Below are 21,246 nucleotides of genomic sequence, written 5' to 3'. Positions count from 1 at the left end.
CAGGTGCGGCAGTTAGTCTGATTTTAAGAGAATTGTATGATGCACAGTTTTGCAACTTGCCTTTGTGCCAAACAAGTATAATGTTGAAGACATACAGTACACTGGTGAGATGATTTCACCAGAGGGAGTCATCACGGTCTCTGTGAAAATGAACAAGCAGAGGGCTAAGCTACCACTGTATGTGGTCAAAGGAGCTTCACCCCCACTTTTCAGTCGGGAATGGCTGCGAAAAATACGGTGCAGATTGACTGGCGGGAAATTAAGACGATTCGTGAAGAGACGCTAGAGGGAGTGCTACAAAGGCACAGTGAAGTCTTTAAAAAAGAGCTGGGTACTCTGAAAGGCACTGAAGCTGCCATAGCTCTGAAACTGGAGCATCAACCACGTTTCTGTCAGGCAAGAGTCGTTCCTTATGCTCTCAGGCCAAAAGTGGAGGCTGAGATTGACCAACTGTGTAAAGAGGGCATCATTTTACCTGTGAAGTTTAGTGAGTGGGCAATGCCCATTGTGCCCGTTGTTAAAAAGAATGGAGATGTTAGAATTTGTGGCGATTTTAAAGTTACAGTCAACCCCGCTCTATGTGTAGAGAAATATCCAATTCCACGCATCGAGGATTTATTTGCATCTCTGTCAAGGAAGGCAGCGTTTCAGTAAGCTGGACCTATCTCATGCATATTTGCAATTGGTTGTTGAAGAAAAATCTAGAAAATACCTCACAATAACTACGTCCAAGGGTCTGTTCTGTTATAACAGGCTTGCTTTTGGGATTACATCATCACCAGCTATTTTCCAGCGAGCCATGGACCAGATCCTCCAAGGTTTTCCAAACGTCCACTGCTACCTGGATGACATTCTAGTTACTGGCCACGACCGTGCCCAACACCTGAAGAACTTGGACGCAGTTCTTGGGCGCTTGAAAGAAGTCAGCTTGCGTGTACAGAAAGAAAAATGTGAATTTTTCAAGGATTCGTTGGAATACTTGGGCCACGTCATCGATGCCCATGGTCTACACAAATCTCCTGAGAAAGTCCGGGCAATTGTGGAGGCTCCTGCACCGACTGACGTGAGCCAGCTTCGCTCATTTTTAGGGCTTATTAATTATTACAGCAGATTCATTCCAAATTTGTCGTCTATCCTTTGCCCACTGAATGCTCTTCTGTGTAAAGGAAAGCAATGGCCATGGACACCAGAATGTGCAACAGCTTTTAAAGAGGCTAAAGAATAACTACTCTCTCAAAGTGTGTTGACCCATTATGACCCGCACCTTCCCATCTGGCTGGCGTGTGACGCATCCCCATATGGGGTAGGTAGCGTCATTTCACACATCCTTCCAAATGGACAAGAGAGGCCCATAGCCTGCGCCTCAAGGACTCTGAACAAAGCAGAACAGAATTATGCCCAAATTGAGCGTGAAGCTCTCGGCATCATCTTTGGAGTTCGTAAATTCCACCACTACCTGTATGGCAGGAAGTTTATACTCCTTACAGACCACCGTCCACTGACCACAATTCTGAGTCCTAGTAACGCTATACCATCTATGGCAGCCGCTAGAATGCAGTGGTGGGCTCTCTTGTTAGCTGCTCATGATTACACCATACAGTACAGAGAGGCAGCACATCATGGCAATACTGATGGGCTGTCACATCTGCCAATCCCCACATCTCCAAAGGAGAAAAACAGTGCGGTGGACAGCTTTCACATTAGACACTCGGAGGCCTTACCTGTGAACTGCAAAGAAATCTGGAGAAAGAGAGAGAGAGAGCAGGACAGATCAGGTTCTTGCTCAGGTAGTGGAAATGGTATCCACAGGTCAGTTTCCAAGAGTCCAGGATGTAGACAGCGCGCTGGCACCATTCATCAGCAGGAAGGATGAACTGACACTCCAACAAGGGTGCCTTATGTGGGGTATCTGCGTTGTCATCCCTCCAAAACTGAGGCCCAGAGTGTTGTCTGAGCTACACATGGGACATCCGGGTGTCATCAAAATGAAGGCTGTCGCTCGCAGTTACATGTCGTGGCCAGGTATCGACGCTCAAATTGAAAAAGTCTCAAAGACCTGTCAGTCCTATCAGCTCACACAGAAAGCACCAGGACCATCACCCCTCCATCCATGGACTTGGCCTGGATCTCCATGGCAGAGGATCCATGTCGATTTTGCCGGTCCTTTCCAAGGCCATTATGTTTATGGTAGTCGTAGACACACACTCTAAATGGCCAGAAGTACACCTCATGAGTGCAACCACAACTTCTAAGACAGTACAGGTACTGAGAGGGCTGTTCAGTCGCTATGGGCTCCCTGAAGTCTTAGTAAGTGATAATGGCCCACAGTTCATGTCAAGTGAGTTCAAGACATTCATGAAAAGCAACGGAGTGAAGCACATCCGCTCTGCACCATTTCATCCATCTACAAATGGCCTTGCAGAACGTTTTGTGCAAACATTCAAGCATTCACTGAAACGTTCCACAGGAACAGCTTCAATTCAACACAGACTGGATGCATTCTTGCTAAGGTATCGCAACACTCCGCACTCCACAACCAAGGAGACGCCATCCATGCTCTTCATGCATCGCAAGTTACGTTCTTGACTTGACCTGCTGAAGCCGAACGTCACATCAGAAGTGGAAAAGGCGCAAGAGGCACAGTGTGCTCGCCGAGAGATTCATGCCAAGACCAGGTCGTTCAAGGTCAGTGACAAAGTGTTAGTTCGGGATTATGGGAGAGGAGAGAAGTGGACACTGGGAGTAGTGTCAGCCGAGACTGGTCCTGTGCCATACACAGTCAACATTGGATCGTCAGAACACTGGAGACGCCACGCTGACCAGATGTTGGCCAGACATGCTGAGTTGGATGCTTCAACCAACGGAGACATGGCATCTTCTCACGCTTCAGTAGACCTACCTGTGGTGGAGAACACCACTCCCAAACCTGCTATGCATCATTCTTCTGAATCCGTGAGTGTGTCATCACCTCAGGTAACCTCAGAGGAAACCAACACACAACCACAAGAGACTGGTAAGCGATACCCCTCCAGAGTTATTAAACCACCAGTTTGTTACAGCCCTTAAGGCGTTAAGCATGGTGAAGACAGTTTCCTTTTGGACACTTGAAGGAGAGACTGTCAAGCTGTATTTTTGTTAGTTTAAGGAGTCATGTCTCAAGAATAAGGGCAGAATAAACCCTTGACTGACTCAGGGGTTTGGGACAGTCTACTCCCAACCTCAAGGTTAGTGTGATTTAAATGTAAAAAAAAAAAAGTGTTGTAAGGTCTTGTTAAGGGGAGAACAACATTTAGTGGGGAGGAGATGTGATGTATGTGCCCTGCACTGACTCCACCAATGTATGCACCCCGTACCACTAGTTGGTGCTGCACTGCCACTGTTCCAGTAATTATCTGTATGTACGAACTAATGCAGATACTTCAGTAAATGAATATAGTTCTCACCGTGGACGTGTCTAAATATGTCTCTAGAAAGGTTATCTAAAGGAACCCACTACATAACAATCACCATTAAAGTTTTACTCGTCCTTGCACAGACTTTAGTCGTCTGGGATGATTGGCCATGAGGCTTTTTCGAGCACTGATATTACTTTGTATTTACTAGTTCAATGAAAGGGAAGTGATTAATAAAGTTTATCAAAAAGCAGGTATGGTTATGATAATGATTTTGCTTTAATGATTTATAAATTTTCAATAAAACTCAAACTTTAACTGTAACAATAAACAGAAACTATCCAATACCCCATTATGGTGTGTGTGTGTGTGTGTGTGTTCTAACCCATGACCTGACCTGCTGTTTTAAGAGTTAGACTTACCTGAATTCAAAGCTTCTGGAGGAAATAAAGTTAAATCCTGATTACTCCAGTCAAATGTGAAGTATAAATTAATTTAAAGAAATGAAACTGAAAGAAAATGAGCTGGATGTGATAACGGGGACAGAATTACGCTGTGAATGAAAACAAATCATAAGTGAGTTCAGCACTGTCGGAAAATTCCCCCGAAATATTTTACGATAATGTGTTAATGCGAATCATACAAAAGAAAAATACAGTGACTGTCCGAATGAAATGAAGCTTCACCACAGATATTTATTTTACTGAGGTATTTGATCACCATTTCTCCAATTTCCATGAATTTAAAGTCTAAAAATCTATAATTAGATATTACAACGTGATTATTTCTACACACACACACACACACACACACACACACACACACGCCTGCTGTACTTGGCTTCCCCGGAATTTCGTAAACAATAACACGGCCAGATCACTGATGTGATTGAACTGGTTTTGTTGGAACTTTATTGATGTGACTCTTGAATAATTACTACAAACATGGTGATTTTCAAAAATACTCAACTTGTCCTGTCAGCCAAGCAGATGTGGATTTGACTTATCCGGACCAAACATTTGGTTGTTCCGGGTAGTCAGAGTACCGTTAATGTCAAACCCTGGAATCCAGAATGTTTGTGTTTGAGGTTCAAATGTGAGATCACCAGGAAAAAAAAAGGTAATAAGGCAGGTCATCTTGTTAAAAAGCAAGAAGGAACTGGTGACAGTCGTATTGTCGTACTTGATTAAAATATACTTTAAAATGTGTTGATCTGTGAAGAGAAAACATCATGACCTGTAATCATTCAAGCCAGGATTAAATGTTACATTAGAGGAGAGATAGAGAGAGAGAGATGTCCAGGGCTGAGCAGGTTCATTTCACATTTATACTTTATGACGAGATAATGAACTGCACTTTGTATTTTAAAGGCTTTATTTAGTTTTACTTTTGCTGTTCCTGCATATTTAAAAGTAGACTGCCTTTCAGATTTTTCAAGTGTAGGTCATAAAAATAATTTTCCTTGACGCCCAGTTATTTTTGTTTAGTGGACCGAAAGCTACTGAATTCGAATCACAGACTCCCTTTTTTTTTAAATAGAACAATTAATAAATTTAGGGCCACGTAACCCTAAATTCTCCCCAATTTTTCCTGCTTGACCATGACGCAGTACAAGTCAAGTCAAGTTTGTTTGTATAGCGCTTTTAACAATAGATATTGTCCCAAAGCACCTTTACAGAATCTGAATGACCCAAGACATGAGCCAATTTTATCCCTAATCTATCCCCAATGAGCAAGCCCGTGGCAATGGTGGCAAGGAAAAACTCCCTCAGACGACACAAGGAAGAAACCTCGAGAGGAACCAGACCCAAAAGGAAACCAATCCTCACCTGGACAACAACAGACAACATGACTATGACATTAACAGTTTTAACATGAAGTCAGTTTTGTTGATGTTATAAACTCTTCATTAATGGAAACTTGAGTGCAAAACTTTTCATGACAACTGCAGTCCTAAAGTTAGCAAGTCCTCAGCCATAAAAGCATTACTGTAAGAGTCCAGAGCGTCCTCCAGGTGTGACTTTCAACTGTCCTCATGGGGCCGTCCTCCACAGGAGCGATTCGATGAGACTCCAACCAGACACAGGGCATCAGGATGGATCAGGCAGGTCCGAGGAGCAAAAGAGGTCAGCATCTCGATCCCAGGACCGACATGTAACTCAGAGGGACAGATTGGGGGGGGGGAGAGAAGAGAGAGAAAACACAGCTTGTTAGGTATGCCCAATGTCACCTGAATAAGTCGGTACAGTATACATTTTGCCCTGAGTATAAGCAGGGACTCCGGCAAAACTAACTATGACAGCATAACTAAAAGGGGAGAGCCAGAAGGTAACACAGGCATGAGGGAGCCCCAGGACATAAAGCAGCAGCCACTACACCGTCAACAAACTCGAGTGAGCAAGCGAGTGGGGGACTGACAGCATCTATACATCCCAGTTTACCAAAACACTTTGTCTGAGGACCCTCCAGATCTACACCTTTACCTCATAAACACCATTAACAAAAGGCTTGACTAAACAGATATGTTTTCAGCCTAGACTTAAATGCTGAGACTGTGTCTGATTCCCAAACACTACTTGGAAGGCTGTTCCATAACTGTGGGGCTTTGTAAAAAAAAGGCTCTGCCCCCTGATGTAGCCTTCACTATACGAGGTACCAGCAGATAGCCTGCACCTTTTGATCTAAGTAGGCGTGGCAGGTCATAGAGGACCAGAAGTTCGCTCAGGTACTGTGGTGTGAGACCATTTAGTGCTTTAAAGGTCAATAGTAGTATTTTATAATCAATACAAAGTTTGATTGGGAGCCAATGCAGTACAAGATACTACGTCATGCATCACGTGGTGGGCTTTCCCTGTTCACGCAAGGTATTATGGGATACAAATTTGAAACAGGAGAGAAAAATGGAGGACGTGAGTGTGCGAATGAAACATGAAAGACCGACTACAGTAACGGAAAGCGAGAAGAAAAGACATTATGTTGCGAAGGAAAGGAAACGCAGGACCAAACTAATAAATATCGGCGGTCAGCGAGCACCTCGGTGTGATCAGCTGTTCATTTAGTGACAGAATGATGGAACTGTCAGTGCACGGTCAAATGTAAACCTGTAGATGGCAGTAATGCAACACTGTGACGCCAACTGCTATAAAACCCAGAAGAAGAAGAAGGTAAACCTGCGCATGCACACACGGACTTCCTCTGTCTGCTTGACTGCGCAAAGTGAGCGATTTCATGCACATTATTTGCTCGGGAATCCCCTCAAATTAAATAACTTCCCAGCCACAGAATGGCCTGATATTTTTTGAGATATTACAGAAATAAACATATATCACAATGACCAAATTTCAGAGGGAAGTAAATTTCACCGGTTTTATGAAATCTAGCTTTAACTCTTAAAAACTCTGACGGCGTTCCGTATGTTCTTTCGTGGTCCTAGCAGGCGCTTTTGGTTTTGATTTCTCCTCCTGTGGAGTTTATTATTAAAATAACCCCTTCAGACATAATGTCAAGTCAAGTTTATTTTTATAGCGCTTTTAACAATAGACATTGTCGCAAAGCAGCTTTGCAGAATTTTTGTGACTTTAAACATGAGCTAATTTTATCCCTAATCTATCCCCAATGAGCAAGCCTGTGGCGACATTGGCAAGGAAAAACTCCCTCAGACGACATGAGGAAGAAACTTTGAGAGGAACCAGACCCAAAAGGGAACCCAACCTCATTTGGGCGACAATAGACAACATAATTATAACAGTTTTAACATGAAGTCTGTTTTATTGAAGTTATAAACTGTTCATTGATGGAAAATTGAGTTCATGACAACTGCAGTCCTAAAGTAAGCAAGTCAACTGTAGCCCTCAGCCATAAAAGCATTACTATAAGCGTCCAGAGCATCTTCCAAGTGTGACTTTCAACTGTCCATATGGGGCCGTCCTCCACAGGAGCAATGTGATTTAGACTCCAGCCAGACATAGGGCATCAGGATGGATCAGGCAGGTCCGAGGAGCACCAATGTGTACAGTTGTACGCATGAAGTTCCATAGCATTTTTCCTTGTGTCCGAAGGGGTTAAAGTTACATTTGCTTTCAACAGATGTTTACCTGAATAAATCTCTAAAGATTCTGGGGAAAAAGCTTTTAATTAAATGAGATGGAAATGAAGGGCGGCACTGTGGTGTAGTGGTTAGCGCTGTCGCCTCACAGCAAGAAGGTCCTGGGTTCGAGCCCCGGGGCCGGCGAGGGCCTTTCTGTGTGGAGTTTGCATGTTCTCCCCGTGTTCGCGTGGGTTTCCTCCGGGTGCTCCAGTTTCCCCCACAGTCCAAAGACATGCAGGTTAGGTTAACTGGTGACTCTAAAATTGACCGTAGGTGTGAATGTGAGTGTGAATGGTTGTCTATGTATCAGCCCTGTGATGACCTGGCGACTTGTCCAGGGTGTACCCCGCCTTTCGCCCGTAGTCAGCTGGGATAGGCTCCAGCTTGCCTGCGACCCTGTAGAAGGATAAAGCGGCTAGAGATAATGAGATGAGATGAGATGAGATGGAAATGAAGACCTGAGTCAGAGGGATAGAAAAAGGAAGGGGGGGAATAATTGAAACTATGGTGTAATCTGCCACAACTTGGGCATGCACGGCTCCATGTGGACTCGGATCATCGAAGCCTTTATTGATCATGTGACTGCACACAGAAGCAGAGGAATTAATTCTGAAGTGGAGTGAAGCATCTTAATTGTGCAGATCCACCCCAACATTTTAGAAGTCAGTGGATGGTGCTTGACCTTCTAGCAGGACGATGACCTGGAACATGAAATTAAAGCAACTATGAAGTGAAATGAGCTTAACTGGCTGAGGAAATCACTGAACCTATACACCACTGAAAATAAATTTTATTTAATTAAGAGTGATGTCAAAAAGCCCTCAAAACTGAATAGCACAAATCATCTTTTTTTTTTGTTTTGTTTAAATGCAGGGTTTTGCACTCACTCAAATAAAGGCATTTTTGAGGTTATCGAAATATTAAGGCAAAACATACCAAAAAAAAAAACCAGAGAGATGGAATTCTCCATCATATCATATCTCTTCATCAGAAAAGAGAATGAGTGTGATCATGCAGGCTGAATAACCCAGCCTATAGCCTATGGAGTGACAAAAAGAGCAGCAATCTGCAGAAATCTGTAGTGTACATAAGTACACCCCCCCCCCCCCCCAAATAAATAAATAAATCTCATCTCATCTCATTATCTCTAACCGCTTTATCCTTCTACAGGGTCGCAGGCAAGCTGGAGCCTATCCCAGCTGACTACGGGTGAAAGGCGGGGTACACCCTGGACAAGTCGCCAGGTCATCACAGGGCTGACACATAGACACAGACAACCATTCACACTCACATTCACACCTACGGTCAATTTAGAGTCACCAGTTAACCTAACCTGCATGTCTTTGGACTGTGGGGGAAACCGGAGCACCCGGAGGAAACCCACGCGGACACGGGGAGAACATGCAAACTCCACACAGAAAGGCCCTCGCCGACCACGGGGCTCGAACCCAGACCTTCTTGCTGTGAGGCGACAGCGCTAACCACTACACCACCGTGCTGCCCTAAATAAATAAATAAATAAATAAAATTAAAAAGTCAATACTTTGTAGAGCCACCTTTTGCTGTGCAATTACAGCTGCAAGTCTCTTGGGGTACATCTGTATTAGCTTAGCATATCTAGCCACTGGGATTTTTGCCCATTCCTCAAGGTAAAAGTACTCCAACTCCTTCAAGTGGGATAGGTTGCGTTGGTGTACAGCAATCTTCAAGTTATGCCACAGATTCTCAATTGGATTGAGGTCTGGGCTTTGATTAGGCCATTCCAAGACATTTAAATGTTTCCCTTTAAACCACTCCAGTGTAGCTTTAGCAGTATGTTGAAGGTCATTGTCAAGTCAAGTCAAGTTTATTTGTATAGCGCTTTAACAATAAACATTGTCGCAAAGCAGCTTTACAGAATTTGAACGACTTAAAACATGAGCTAATTTTATCTCTAATCTATCCCCAATGAGCAAGCCTGTGGCGACGGTGGCAAGGAAAAACTCCCTCAGATGACATGAGGAAGAAACCTCGAGAGGAACCAGACTCAAAAGGGAACTCATCCTCATTTGGGCAACAACAGACAGCATGACTATAATATTAACAGTTTTAACAAGAAGACAGTTTCGCTGATGTTGTAACTCTTCATTGATGGAAACTTGAGTGCAAAACTGTTCATGACAATTACAGTCCTAAAGTTAGCAAGACAACTGTAGTCCTCAGCCATAAAAGCATTACTGTAAGAGTCGAGAGCGTCCTCCAGGTGTGACTTTATGAAAGGGGGTGAATACCTATGCACACTCCAGATTTCTGTTTTTTTGTCTTAATGTCACAATAAAACAACAATTTTCACCTTTAAAGTGGTGCCTACCACTTTAAAGGTGAAAATTGTTGTTTTATTGTGAATTTATCTGTGATGACCGTGCATGTTACATAAATCAAATGGTGCTAACCCTCCAAAAATCCATTTTCATTCCAGCTTGTAATGCGACAAAACAGGACAAACACCAAGGGGGATGAATACTTTTGCAACACACTGTATACTTAAATATACTTGAAGTTATTTCAGGTGAATGCTAAAACATCTGTGTGTGTGAGAGAGAGAGAGAGAGAGAATAGACTTCGGGTGCTGTCTGTGTTCAATGTGTGTATATGTGTACTGGAAGAATAGAGTGTTTCTGTTGAACTGCTAAAGTTATTCTCTCCTCACATCCTCACCTGCTCTGTGTAAAGGAGAACGTTCTCCATGTTCATGTTATAGTGACATGAGGACCATTTGATCTGCTCTGATCTGTGATGACTGTGTTTGTTCTGATCGGCAGGTGAGCTGTATGATCTGGATGCAGCATCACTTCAGCTCAAAGTCATCAACTATGTGAGTTATAACACAGACGTGTACACACACACACACACACACTACTGACTTAATATCTAAAAAATATTGTGTGTGTTTGTGTGTGTGTGGTGAGCTATATGTTTAGTTTATGAGTGTATTGCAGATAAGAGTCTTCATTAAGTCATTGGTGCTGTGAGGATGACCCTGCACACTCAGGAGTACAAAACAGATCGAGATGAACAGATGAAGTGATAAAACCACAATTAGATGAATAATTAACCTCTGAATATCAGCGAGGCACAGCCTGTGCATCACTTAACACAAATGATTCTAAACAGGAGAGGAGGAAACTCATGTTGTGGGATTGATTGGCTCTTCAAATACATTACACAGGATCCAATTGCTCAAGCAAGAAACTTTTTATTAAGATTAATATCTCAAGCTCGGGAGACAAGTTAGAACATATTCCCCCCAGAGTGTATCCCTCTGTCGCATCTACTCACACACATTTGCATGGAGAACAAAGAACTCTGCTTCATTGGTAATAAATGATATCCACATCCCAGATAGAAAGCGACTGCTGGAGCATGAGTGGACTTGGATGAAACTTGTATCTTCATGGCATGTGCAATATTTTTGAGAAGCTTTTGTGCCTGTCACGTACACTCTCAATGTCGTCACAAAGAAAAATACATTAAACACAGGTCGTAAGAATGCATTCGTAACTCACACATTTAATTAATTCTTCAGTCCATGAATAAAAGAAAATTATTTTTAAATCACCACACTTATCATTGTGCGTGCATGCGTGCGTGTGTGCGTGTATACATGTCAGTGTGTTCACTGGCGTGAAGGATGTGTCATGGGGCTGGTTCCTGCTGGTCGTTATGGGATGGAAGTGTATAAGACGACAAATTTAAAAAAAACTTCTGTTCACACAGTGTGATTTGTAAGACTGATGTATTTATGAAATAAAATGTGCTCACAGTAAAACAGTGTGATGCGAGGATAAATTTACCCTCACAGGTCACGAGAACATTTGGTTCTTTAAACTTCAGTAATAGAATATTTAGATGATTTTTTTTTCAGGTCTGTAAACAGTGCAGGAGATTACAGATATCTCCAAAAATATAAAATTATTGCAGCTGCTGTTTTTCTTTATAAAAACCAAATGTTTAACATTACACTGCTAATAACAGCCGTGATATAATATTTTACATTTTATTTAATGATGCAACAAGCTATTATTCTGCTGAGAGAGAGGGAGAGAGAGAAATAGGGAGAGACAGAAAAAGAGAACGTTTATTTCACATTCATTTATTTTAGCTAGTAATCAACTCTGCAATTTAAACAGCTGTTTGTGCATGTGTGTGTGTGAGAGAGAGAGAGAGAGAGAGAGAGAGAGAGAACAGATCAGTGTGTGTGTATAGTTAAAAGGTGTATGTGTGCAAAGGTCAGGCGAGAGTGTGTGTATAGTAAAGACTGCAGTGAGTGTGTCCTCATCAGTATTCTGTATTTTTTTTTTTACTCTCTTGTGGCTCAGGGGCCAAATTAACATAATAACCTTATCAGTGTTTATACAGATTCCTACATCATTCTGAGGGAACTAACACACACACACACACACACACACACACACACACATGAGATTCTGATTTCTTTCTCGCGTTTTCTCTTTTGCTGAACTATCTGCTCATCCATCTTTTTTTTTAATTCTTTCCAAACATCCGACTATAGCCAGTCCACCCCCACACACCCACACACACAAACACACACTTGCTGTTTTTGTGTTTTTGGTCCATATGACCTCTTTTGTTCTCATGAGGTGTGTAACAGGATGTTGTACAAAAACCAGATTACAGATGTGATAGAATCATGAAATAGTAGTTTGGGTTCTGAAATCTGATTGGCTAGGCCATGTTCAAACCCTCGGTATACACACACACATCTGAGTGCAACAAAATAACACTGTATTAATGAGTCAGATTTTAGAACAATAGCACCGTTACAGATTGACCTGTTGTCATTAAACATGGAAATGGAAGACTTGTTGAATTATTATTATTATTATTATAACAAAGTCTAATTATTTATTAATTTTATCATATTTTGTGGCGGCACGGTGGTGTAGTGGTTAGCGCTGTCGCCTCACAGCAAGAAGGTCCGGGTTCAAGCCCCGTGGCCAGCGAGGCCCTTTCTGTGTGGAGTTTGCATGTTCTCCCTGTGTCCGCGTGGGTTTCCTCCGGGTGCTCCGGTTTCCTCCACAGTCCAAAGACATGCAGGTTAGGTTAACTGGTGGCTCTGGATTGACCGTGGGTGTGAATGTGGGTGTGAGTGGTTGTCTGTGTCTATGTGTCAGCCCTGTGATGACCTGGCGACTTGTCCAGGGTGTACCCCGCCTTTCGCCCGTAGTCAGCTGGGATAGGCTCCAGCTTGCCTGCGACCCTGTAGAACAGGATAAAGCGGCTAGAGATAATGAGATGAGATGAGATCATATTTTGTCACTGTTTTATAAAAGCAATAACTCACTCGAGGCTGTGTTAGTGCTTTTATCACAGATAAGGGTGTTTAGAGACTCAGTGTCACGTCTCATACCTGCTAATACGGAGGAGCTTACTCTTTGCGCTTTCTTGATCACATGACAAGCTGTGTCTTATTAACTTCAAGAGAGAGAAGAGAGAGGCTGCTGAGGGAGTGACTAACCTTCTCCAACATTCCACAACATTAAATATAAATGGACATAAGGTGAAACTTATATCCATTTATAAAAGGCATATCAGGTGAAACTTCAAATTCAATACAGATTGCTTGAAATTGCGCTCACTGAATTCAGAATTGAATGCAGAACAGCAAACTTTTTACAGAATTTAAATGTATGTATCCGTTATTGAGATATTACAAATCAAATATTGAAAAAAAGGCTTAATTTTTAAGAAACTGCCATAATATTCTGCATGAGGATCACATGGTCCAAAATGGGCCTCATTAACCAATGAGCTCAAATATTTTTTCTTCATAACTTTTTATTTTTCAAGATATTTACATGGAAATTGGCAGAAACATAGATGGTTGTATACTGAATACAAACTTTGAAAAATTAGTAAAAACAAATTATGCAAATTAGTATTTGTAATAAGTCCCTGATGTAGGTGGAGTACAGAAGCACAGCAGGTGAAAGACGATGTTCACACACACTTTTATTTTCCTTTTGCTTTTCAGCTTTAACATCTGTTTAAACACACAGACACATGCGCGTGCGTGCACACACACACACACACACACACACACACACATGCAGTTGTGTTCTGGTCTGGGAAGATCCCTTCTCTCTGCTGTCTCTCTCCTTTTCTGTCCTCTATCATCACTGCAATGAATACACACACAACATTAATCGACAACAGGTGCATTGACTTTGCCACTCACCTTCCCTGGCCCCACCCTCCATTCACAAACTGACGCTTGGCCACGCCCCCGCTGCCACATACCCCCACCGCCCGACTCAGGCCGGGGAGCCGTCCAGTCTGCAGTGGACTCACCCCCCCACACACACACCCCACCCCATTGGGACAGGAAGTCTGCCACCACCATCTGTGTCCCCGGCCTGTGGACCACCTCGAATTTAAACAGCTGGAGGGTGAGATGCCAACAAGTGATCCACGCATTGGCATCCTTAATGGCACTGGAGGGACACATGATCTGAAGAGAGGGTGAAAGGGCACCCCATCAGGTAGTATCGGAGGGTGAGGACCGCCCACTTGATGGCCAGGCACTCCTTTTCGATGGTGCTGTACTTACTTTCACACATCGAGAGCTTGTGGCTGATGTACAGCACGGGATGTTCCTCGCCCTCCATTTTCTGGGACAAAACAGCCCCCAGCCCTCTGTCCAATGCGTCCATCTGAAAAATAAAGGGGAGAGAGAAGTCAGGAGAGTGTAAAAGTGGCCCCCCACACAGTGCAGACTTTACCCTAGAGAAAGCCTGTTGGCATTGTTCCATTCACTGGACCGGATCTGGTGCTCTCTTTGTAGTGAGATCAGTCAGCGGACTGGTGACGTCCGAATAATTAGGTATTAACCTATGATAGTAACCAGCCAGCCCCAGGAACTGTCCCCCCCCTCTTTTTGGTCTTGGTCCTCAGGCAGGCCACAATTGCTGCAATCTTGTCAATTTGGGGAACGCACCTGTCCATGACCCAAGTGAAAACCCAGATACCATACTTCCACCCACCCAATCACACACTTTTTTCAGTTTAGCTGTGAGACCCGCATGCCTCAGCGACTCAAGGACAGCCCTAAAGTGTTCAAGATGCTGTGGCCAATCATTGCTGTACACAATAACGTCGTTGAGGTACGCTGCTGCATAGGCAGCATGGGGACGGAAGATCTTGTCTATGAGCCGCTGGACCATAGCAGGAGCCCCAAACAACCCAAAAGGAAGCGTGACAAACTGGTGTAATCCAAACAGTGTGGAAAAGGCCATTTTCTCTCGGGATAAAGGAGTCAAGGAGATCTGCCAATATCCCTTCGTTAAATCCAGTGTCGAATAAAAGTGAGCAGCACCTAACCGACTGAGCAACTCATCAATGCGAGGCATCGAATTTAGACATCACGTTGACTTTTCTGTAGTCTACACAGAACCGGACAGACCTGTTGGTCTTGGGTACCAGGACCATGGGGCTGCTCCAGTCTGTGTGACTCCTCGATTATGCCCATGTCGAGCATGGCCTTGAGTTCATCCTGAACCACCTTTTTTTTGTGTTTGGGTAGGGCGGCTACACACCACCACCCCCGGGGTGTTTCAGTGTGGTGTTCTATGAGGTAGGTTCGGCTGGGAAGGGGTGAGAAAACGTCGGAAAACTCTTCTTGCAACTTGGCAACCTCTGTGAGTTGGGCCGGTGAGAGGCGGTCTCCACAAGGGACCAGAGTGGTTTGAGTTGTTGCTTTGGTTGTTTTTACCTCCAGCCCTAGCTCTGCCTTCTCCGGAACTACCGACGCCAACGCCACAGAAACCCCCTCGTTCCAACATTTTAATAGGTTGAGGTGGTATATTTGCAGGGCCTCACTCCTATCCGTTTGCCTCACTTCATAGTCAACGTCCCCAATTCACCATGTGACCTTGAAGGGCCCTTGCCACTTGGTGACTAATTTGGAGCTCGACATGGGCAATAACATGAGTACTTTATCTCCCAGGGTGAACTCTCTAAGGCCCCTGTCATACAGCCAGGCTTGATGTTCTTGTGCCTGCCGTAAATTCTCCTGAGTTAAGTGCGTAAGGGTGTGGAGCTTCGCGCGCAGGTCAAGAACATGTTGAATTTCATTCTTACTAGGTGAAGGTCCTTCCTCCCAGTTTTCCCGCAGCACATTCAAAATGCTGCACAGCTTTTGCCCATATAATAATTCAAATGGTGAAAATCCCACGGAGGCTTGCAGGACTTCTTGTACTGCAAATAACAGGGGCTCGAGCCATTTATCCCAATTACGTGCATCTTTCTCACCTTTTCTCACCATACGCCAGGTAGATGATTGGTTCATCTGTCAGCTAGACGTCACTCCTCACAATCTGTCGCCATCTTGTTCTGTCTTCATATATCCGTTCTTCATCCACTTGTTCCATCTCTAGGCCTCTCCTCTCCAGTTCGTCCTTCACTCCCTCCATCCATCTCTTCCTCGGCCTGCCAACAGGTCTTCTTCCTTGCGGCATCCACTCTAGGTATTTTCTTGGTTTTCTGTCTTCCTCCATTCTTTTAACGTGTCCATACCATCTCAGTTTTGATTTTTCCAATTCCTCTAACAGTGATGTAATTCCTAGTTCCTCTCTTATTCTATCATTCCTCATTTTGTCTCTTCTTGTTACCCCTCTTATGAGAGTCTTAGAACTCTCATTTCGGCAGCTTGTACCTTGGACTTGGTCTTGGTGGTCAGTGTCCAACATTCTGCAGCATATGTTAATATTGGTTTTAATATGGTTTTATATATTATTATCTTGCATTTTCTAGGTACGTATTTATCTTTTAGTATCGGATACAGCATGTTTACATTGGCATTATACTTTTCTATCCTTTTATTGAGTTCCACCTCTTGCTCATTTCTTTCATTAAAGTATACTCCTAGATATGTATAATTTTCTCCTTGCATAAGTTGATGTTCCCCTGCCCTGATGTTTAACTCCTCTCTTCTGCGTCCTACAAACATCACTTCAGTTTTATTTTTATTCATTTTCAAACCATTTCTTTCTAGCCCTGTACTCCATCTCTCTATCTCCTCCTGTAGCTGATCTGCCGTGTCAGCTATCACAGCCACGTCATCTGCATAAACAAAAGTTTCTACATCTGTTCTTTCTTCGCAAATGTGTCTTAGACATTTGTCCATATATATGATGAACAACAGAGGGGAGAGCACTCCTCCTTGCCTTACCCCTGTTTTAACATCAAACCAGTTGCTATCCACTTGACTGTTCTTTACCTTATTTCTACATTCTTTATACATGCTCTTGATTATTCTCGCTAATTTAGGTTGTATGCCATAATGTTCATCTTTCAGAATCTTCCAAAGTCTTTCCCTGTTGATTCTGTCAAATGCCTTTTCTAGATCTATAAAGGCCAAGTATTTATTTTGGTTCCATTCCCATCCTTTCTCTAACAACGTTTTTAGGGCAAACACCAAGTCAACAGTACTTCTTCCAGGTCTAAAGCCATGCTGCCAATTTCCTATCTTATCCTCCACCTGTATTCTCAGTCTGTTCTCAATTATTCTTTCATATATCTTTCCTGCATGTGTTAGTAGTGTTATTCCCCTGTAGTTCTTGAAATCTGTTTTATTTCCCTTTTTCTTATAAATTGGACATATTATACCATACTGCCACTCATCTGGTGTTTCTTCTTGCTCATAAGCTAAGTTGTATATATATGTTAACCATCTAATCATTTCATTTCCACCCGCCTTGTATATTTCAACTGGTATTCCGTCCTCCCCGGCTGCCTTCCCATTCTTCATTCTGCTGAGTGCCGTTCTCACCTCCTGTTCGTTGATACTTGCTGTTTCTTCCTCTTCCGCTGCTTCTTCCTCTCCCTCATCTTCATATTGCAACTCCTCTTCTACATTTAACAATTGTTCAAAATATTCCTTCCAACACTCCGCAATTTTTTCTTCCTCTACTAAGGTTCCATTTTCATCGTTGATAGCATATGTTTTTCCTCCGTCGCCTCTTCTGTAATTTTTAGCCATACTGTACAACAACTTTTTCGTTCCGTTTACATCTTCTTCTAAGTCTCTTCCGATCTTCTCCCAAGCCTCTCTCTTACATCTCTTTTTTACATCTTCAGCTGTTTTCCTCTCAGCTATATATGCTGCTCTATCATGTGGCTGCCTTGTCTTCATCCATCTCCGGAAAGCCTGCATTTTTCATCATCTTAAGCTCTTCGATGCATTTTTCGTCATCTTAAGCTCTTCTGTCCACCAAGGTGTTTGTTTCTTCTTTGTTCCTTTTATGGTTTTTGTACCCAACGTTTCAGTGCATATCTGCATTAGTGTTCCTCTAAGTGTTTCCCACTGTGCATTCACCTGGTCTTCTCTCTGTGTTCTTGCATAGTTTTCAACTTTGTTCTGTATTTCTCTTTTCTTATTTTCATCTTTCAGGTTTTCCAGCTTGAGCCTCAGTCTACCTTGTCTTGCATTCTGTTTTGGCTTTGTCAAATTTAGCTTAGCCACCACTAGCCGGTGATCTGAGTCTGCTGATACAGATGGTATGGCTTTTACATCTTTAAACATATTCTTTTTATTTGTGATAAATAAGTCTATCATCGATCTTCTTGTATACCTCAACTCCTCTTGGTTCCACCCATACCAGGTCCACTTATGTGATTCTTGATGCTCATAGAATGTGTTCATAATGGCAGCATTGTTTACTAAGCAGAAATCTAATATTCTTCTACCATCATCGTTTCTATCTCCAATACCATGTGCTCCAACAACTCCCTCATAGCCATCTCTCTCCCTTCCCACATGCCCATTCCAATCTCCCATCACTATCATGTTTTCTCCATGCTTTGCCTCGTCTACCATCTCTTGTAGTTCCTCATAAAAACTCTCCTTCTCTTCCAATGGCCTTCCAGTCTGGGGTGCATAAACTTGTATAAGACTGATGCTGTAATTCGTCAATTTTAAGGATATATTGATCTTTCTTCCTCCTCTTCGTCTCACACTGTCTACTCTTTCTGCTATGTTGGGAGCCAGCATGAATGCTACACCGTGCCTACCGTCCTCTTCACCACTGTATATCAGCTTGTAGTTGTCATGCAATATTTTCTCACCATTGCCTCTAAGTCTTGTCTCACACATCCCAAGAATCTCTAATTTATGCATTTTCATCATTTCTATAATTTCCTCTTCCTTTTCTCTAAGAGTAGAGACATTTATGGTTGCCGCTCTGATCGTTCGCCGTTTCCGTTGAGAGTGTTCGTTGTAGTTCCGGTTCATCAACTCACGCGCCCGTTGCCCAAGGGGCAGCGTGTATGTCCATCGTGTATGTCCGTCCGGAGTGTCGTCTTGCATTTCTTGAGCACGTGGTTCTTCTTCCCCGCCGGCTTGCTAGGCCTGTCGCAGGTTGTGCGACCCTGTCAATTTGTACCTTCCAAACACTGCTCCCCGAAGGTTACAGGTCCCCTGATATGAGACCCGAGCATTTGTGTTCGGTTGGAACCAGCCCCCACACCTCTACAAGGTTAAAACAGGATCTTGTGACAGTGGGATATCAGCCCCTGCCGCCGTGGGGGTATGTGCATCTTCACTTACAAATTTCCGAATTAAATTTTTCAGTGTTTGATTAAATCGCTCTACTAAACCATCCGTTTGTGGGTGATAAACGCTGGTGCGGATAGGTTTAATACCCAATAACTCATACAGTTCATGCAGTGTGCATGACATAAACGTAAACATAAACAGCCTTGGTCTGTCAGGATTTCTTTCGGAATCTCAACCCGGGAGATAACACAGAAGAGTGCTTCCGCAATACTGCATGTGAAGATATTGTGGAGCAGCACTGCTTCTGGATATCACATTGCATAGTCCACTAGAACTAAAATAAAGTGATATCCTCATGCTGACCGATCTAATGGCCTGACGAGATCCATACCAATTCTCTCGAAGGGAGTCTTGATTAGAGGGAGTGGGTGCAAAGGTGCTTTTGAAGTGGCCGCGGGATTTACTAATTGGCATTCGCAGCACACTGCACACCACCGACGAACGTCCCCGCGAATCCCTGGCTAATAGAACCGGGCCATTATTTGGGCTAGTGTTTTATCCTGTTCTAGCTGTCCGGCCATTGGATTAAAGTGAGCAGCATGGAACATGAGTTCCCTATGGCTCTTAGGGAACTGTGTTATCTGTTCACTGGTTTGAGTGTCCTGCGTCACTCAATATAGCCTAACCTTAATAATAGTGAAATACGGGAAGGCGGGTGCTGCATTTGGCTGAAGAGTTTGACCATTGATTCCTCTCACTTGGTCATACGCATTACACAGAGTCTTGTCTTGTGACTGCTCTAATGGGAAATCCTCGAGGGAATCCCCGAGAGAGGGAGGAAGGGCGAGCAGCTCCTCACTCCTTGCATCGCCCTGATGTGGTGCTGACATAGATGGCTCCGTGACAGCTTCCCCAGTCAATGCTGCACCAGGATTCCCTGTGACGTAGCATTACAGGACCCGCCCCCTACTATGTGCTCCATTAAGTTTCTAAACCCCGGCCAGTCGGTCTCCGAAATCAGTAGGTGGGTGAGACAAGGATTAACCACTGCCTTTTATTCTATAGTTTTGTCCCCGGAATAGAATATGGACAGACACTAGAGAATAATTGTGAACATCCCCGTGCACACACTAAACCATCACCGCTTGTGCTCTCCCCAGTGCCCCACCTTGCACCAGGCTTTGGTGGATTGAGGTCTGATTACAGCCAGAATCCACCAACGTGTGATATGTATCCCCTTGAACACTTATGAATATGATACATACCGGCCCGATTGGGGGTGGTCTCTGCCGCATCGGGGATCTGGACCACAGCTCCCATTTCCATCGCGGCACACTGACTCACCAGATGCCCTAGTGGTGTAGTGGCTAGCACTACCGCCTCACAGCAAGAAGGTCCTGGGTTTAAGCCAAGCGGCTGACGAGGGCCTTTCTGTGTGGAGTTTGCATGTTCTCCCGTGTCTGCATGGGTTTCCTCTGGGTGCTCTGGTTTCCCCCACAGTCCAAAGACATGCAGGTTAGGTTAATTGGTGGCTCTAAATTGACCATGAGTGTGAATGGTTGTTTGTCTCTATGTGTTAGCCCTGCGATGATCTGGTGACTTGTCCAGGGTGTACTCCGTCTCTCACCCATAGTCAGCTGGGATACGCTCCAGCTTGCCTGTGACCAGGCACAGGATAAGTGGTTACAGATAATGGATGGATGGATGGATGGATGGAAGTCAGTCAAGCTATGAAAACTCACTTCAGAGTCTCCCGTGAATCAAAACTAGCAAACAGAAAATTTTGCTGAATACTTCATCAGAAACCGTGAGAGCGAGAGAACATCCCTATAAAAGTTATCTGATTGATATTCACCAGTAATCCAGTCGGAAACCGATCAGAAGAGAGAGAGAGAGAGCCTGACCACTTTCCCGTGACTCAAAAAGCAGCGGCAGTTTCCCGACTTCACACAAGCAGTTTTTACTCTGTTGTACCTGCCGTTACTCCCAAAGTACTGAACAGATCATAACCAAATACATTTCTTTGGAAATCAGATATTATAAGCTTTTTAATGATAGTATTCATGATAGAAAATATTCAAGAGTTAAGCAATGGCACATTTGGAAACTTAGATGAGCGTCTGCATGCACAGTTTTCACATCACGACCAGCGAGCGTCTGATATGCCTAATAAAGGACCGCTTTGGGGTGATAACAGCGTTACACCAGCTTGT

General features: G+C 43.6%; 1 protein-coding gene across 7 annotated transcripts in view; it reads left to right on the top strand.

The window, feature by feature from the left end:
- Positions 1 to 21,246, top strand: part of LOC132900991 (cGMP-dependent 3',5'-cyclic phosphodiesterase) — a 542,454-nt gene that overhangs the window by 453,060 nt on the left and 68,148 nt on the right. For all 7 annotated transcript variants that reach the window (XM_060943407.1, XM_060943409.1, XM_060943411.1 and 4 more), the window contains one exon: positions 10,281 to 10,333. In XM_060943407.1, the coding sequence (XP_060799390.1) occupies positions 10,281 to 10,333 (53 nt within the window). The remainder of the gene's footprint in view (positions 1 to 10,280; positions 10,334 to 21,246) is intronic.

This window comes from Neoarius graeffei, chromosome 16 (genome assembly GCF_027579695.1).
Source record: "Neoarius graeffei isolate fNeoGra1 chromosome 16, fNeoGra1.pri, whole genome shotgun sequence".
Lineage (NCBI taxonomy): Eukaryota > Metazoa > Chordata > Actinopteri > Siluriformes > Ariidae > Neoarius > Neoarius graeffei.
Note: the sequence above shows the minus strand (reverse complement) of the source record. Positions and strands in the feature narration are given on the sequence as shown.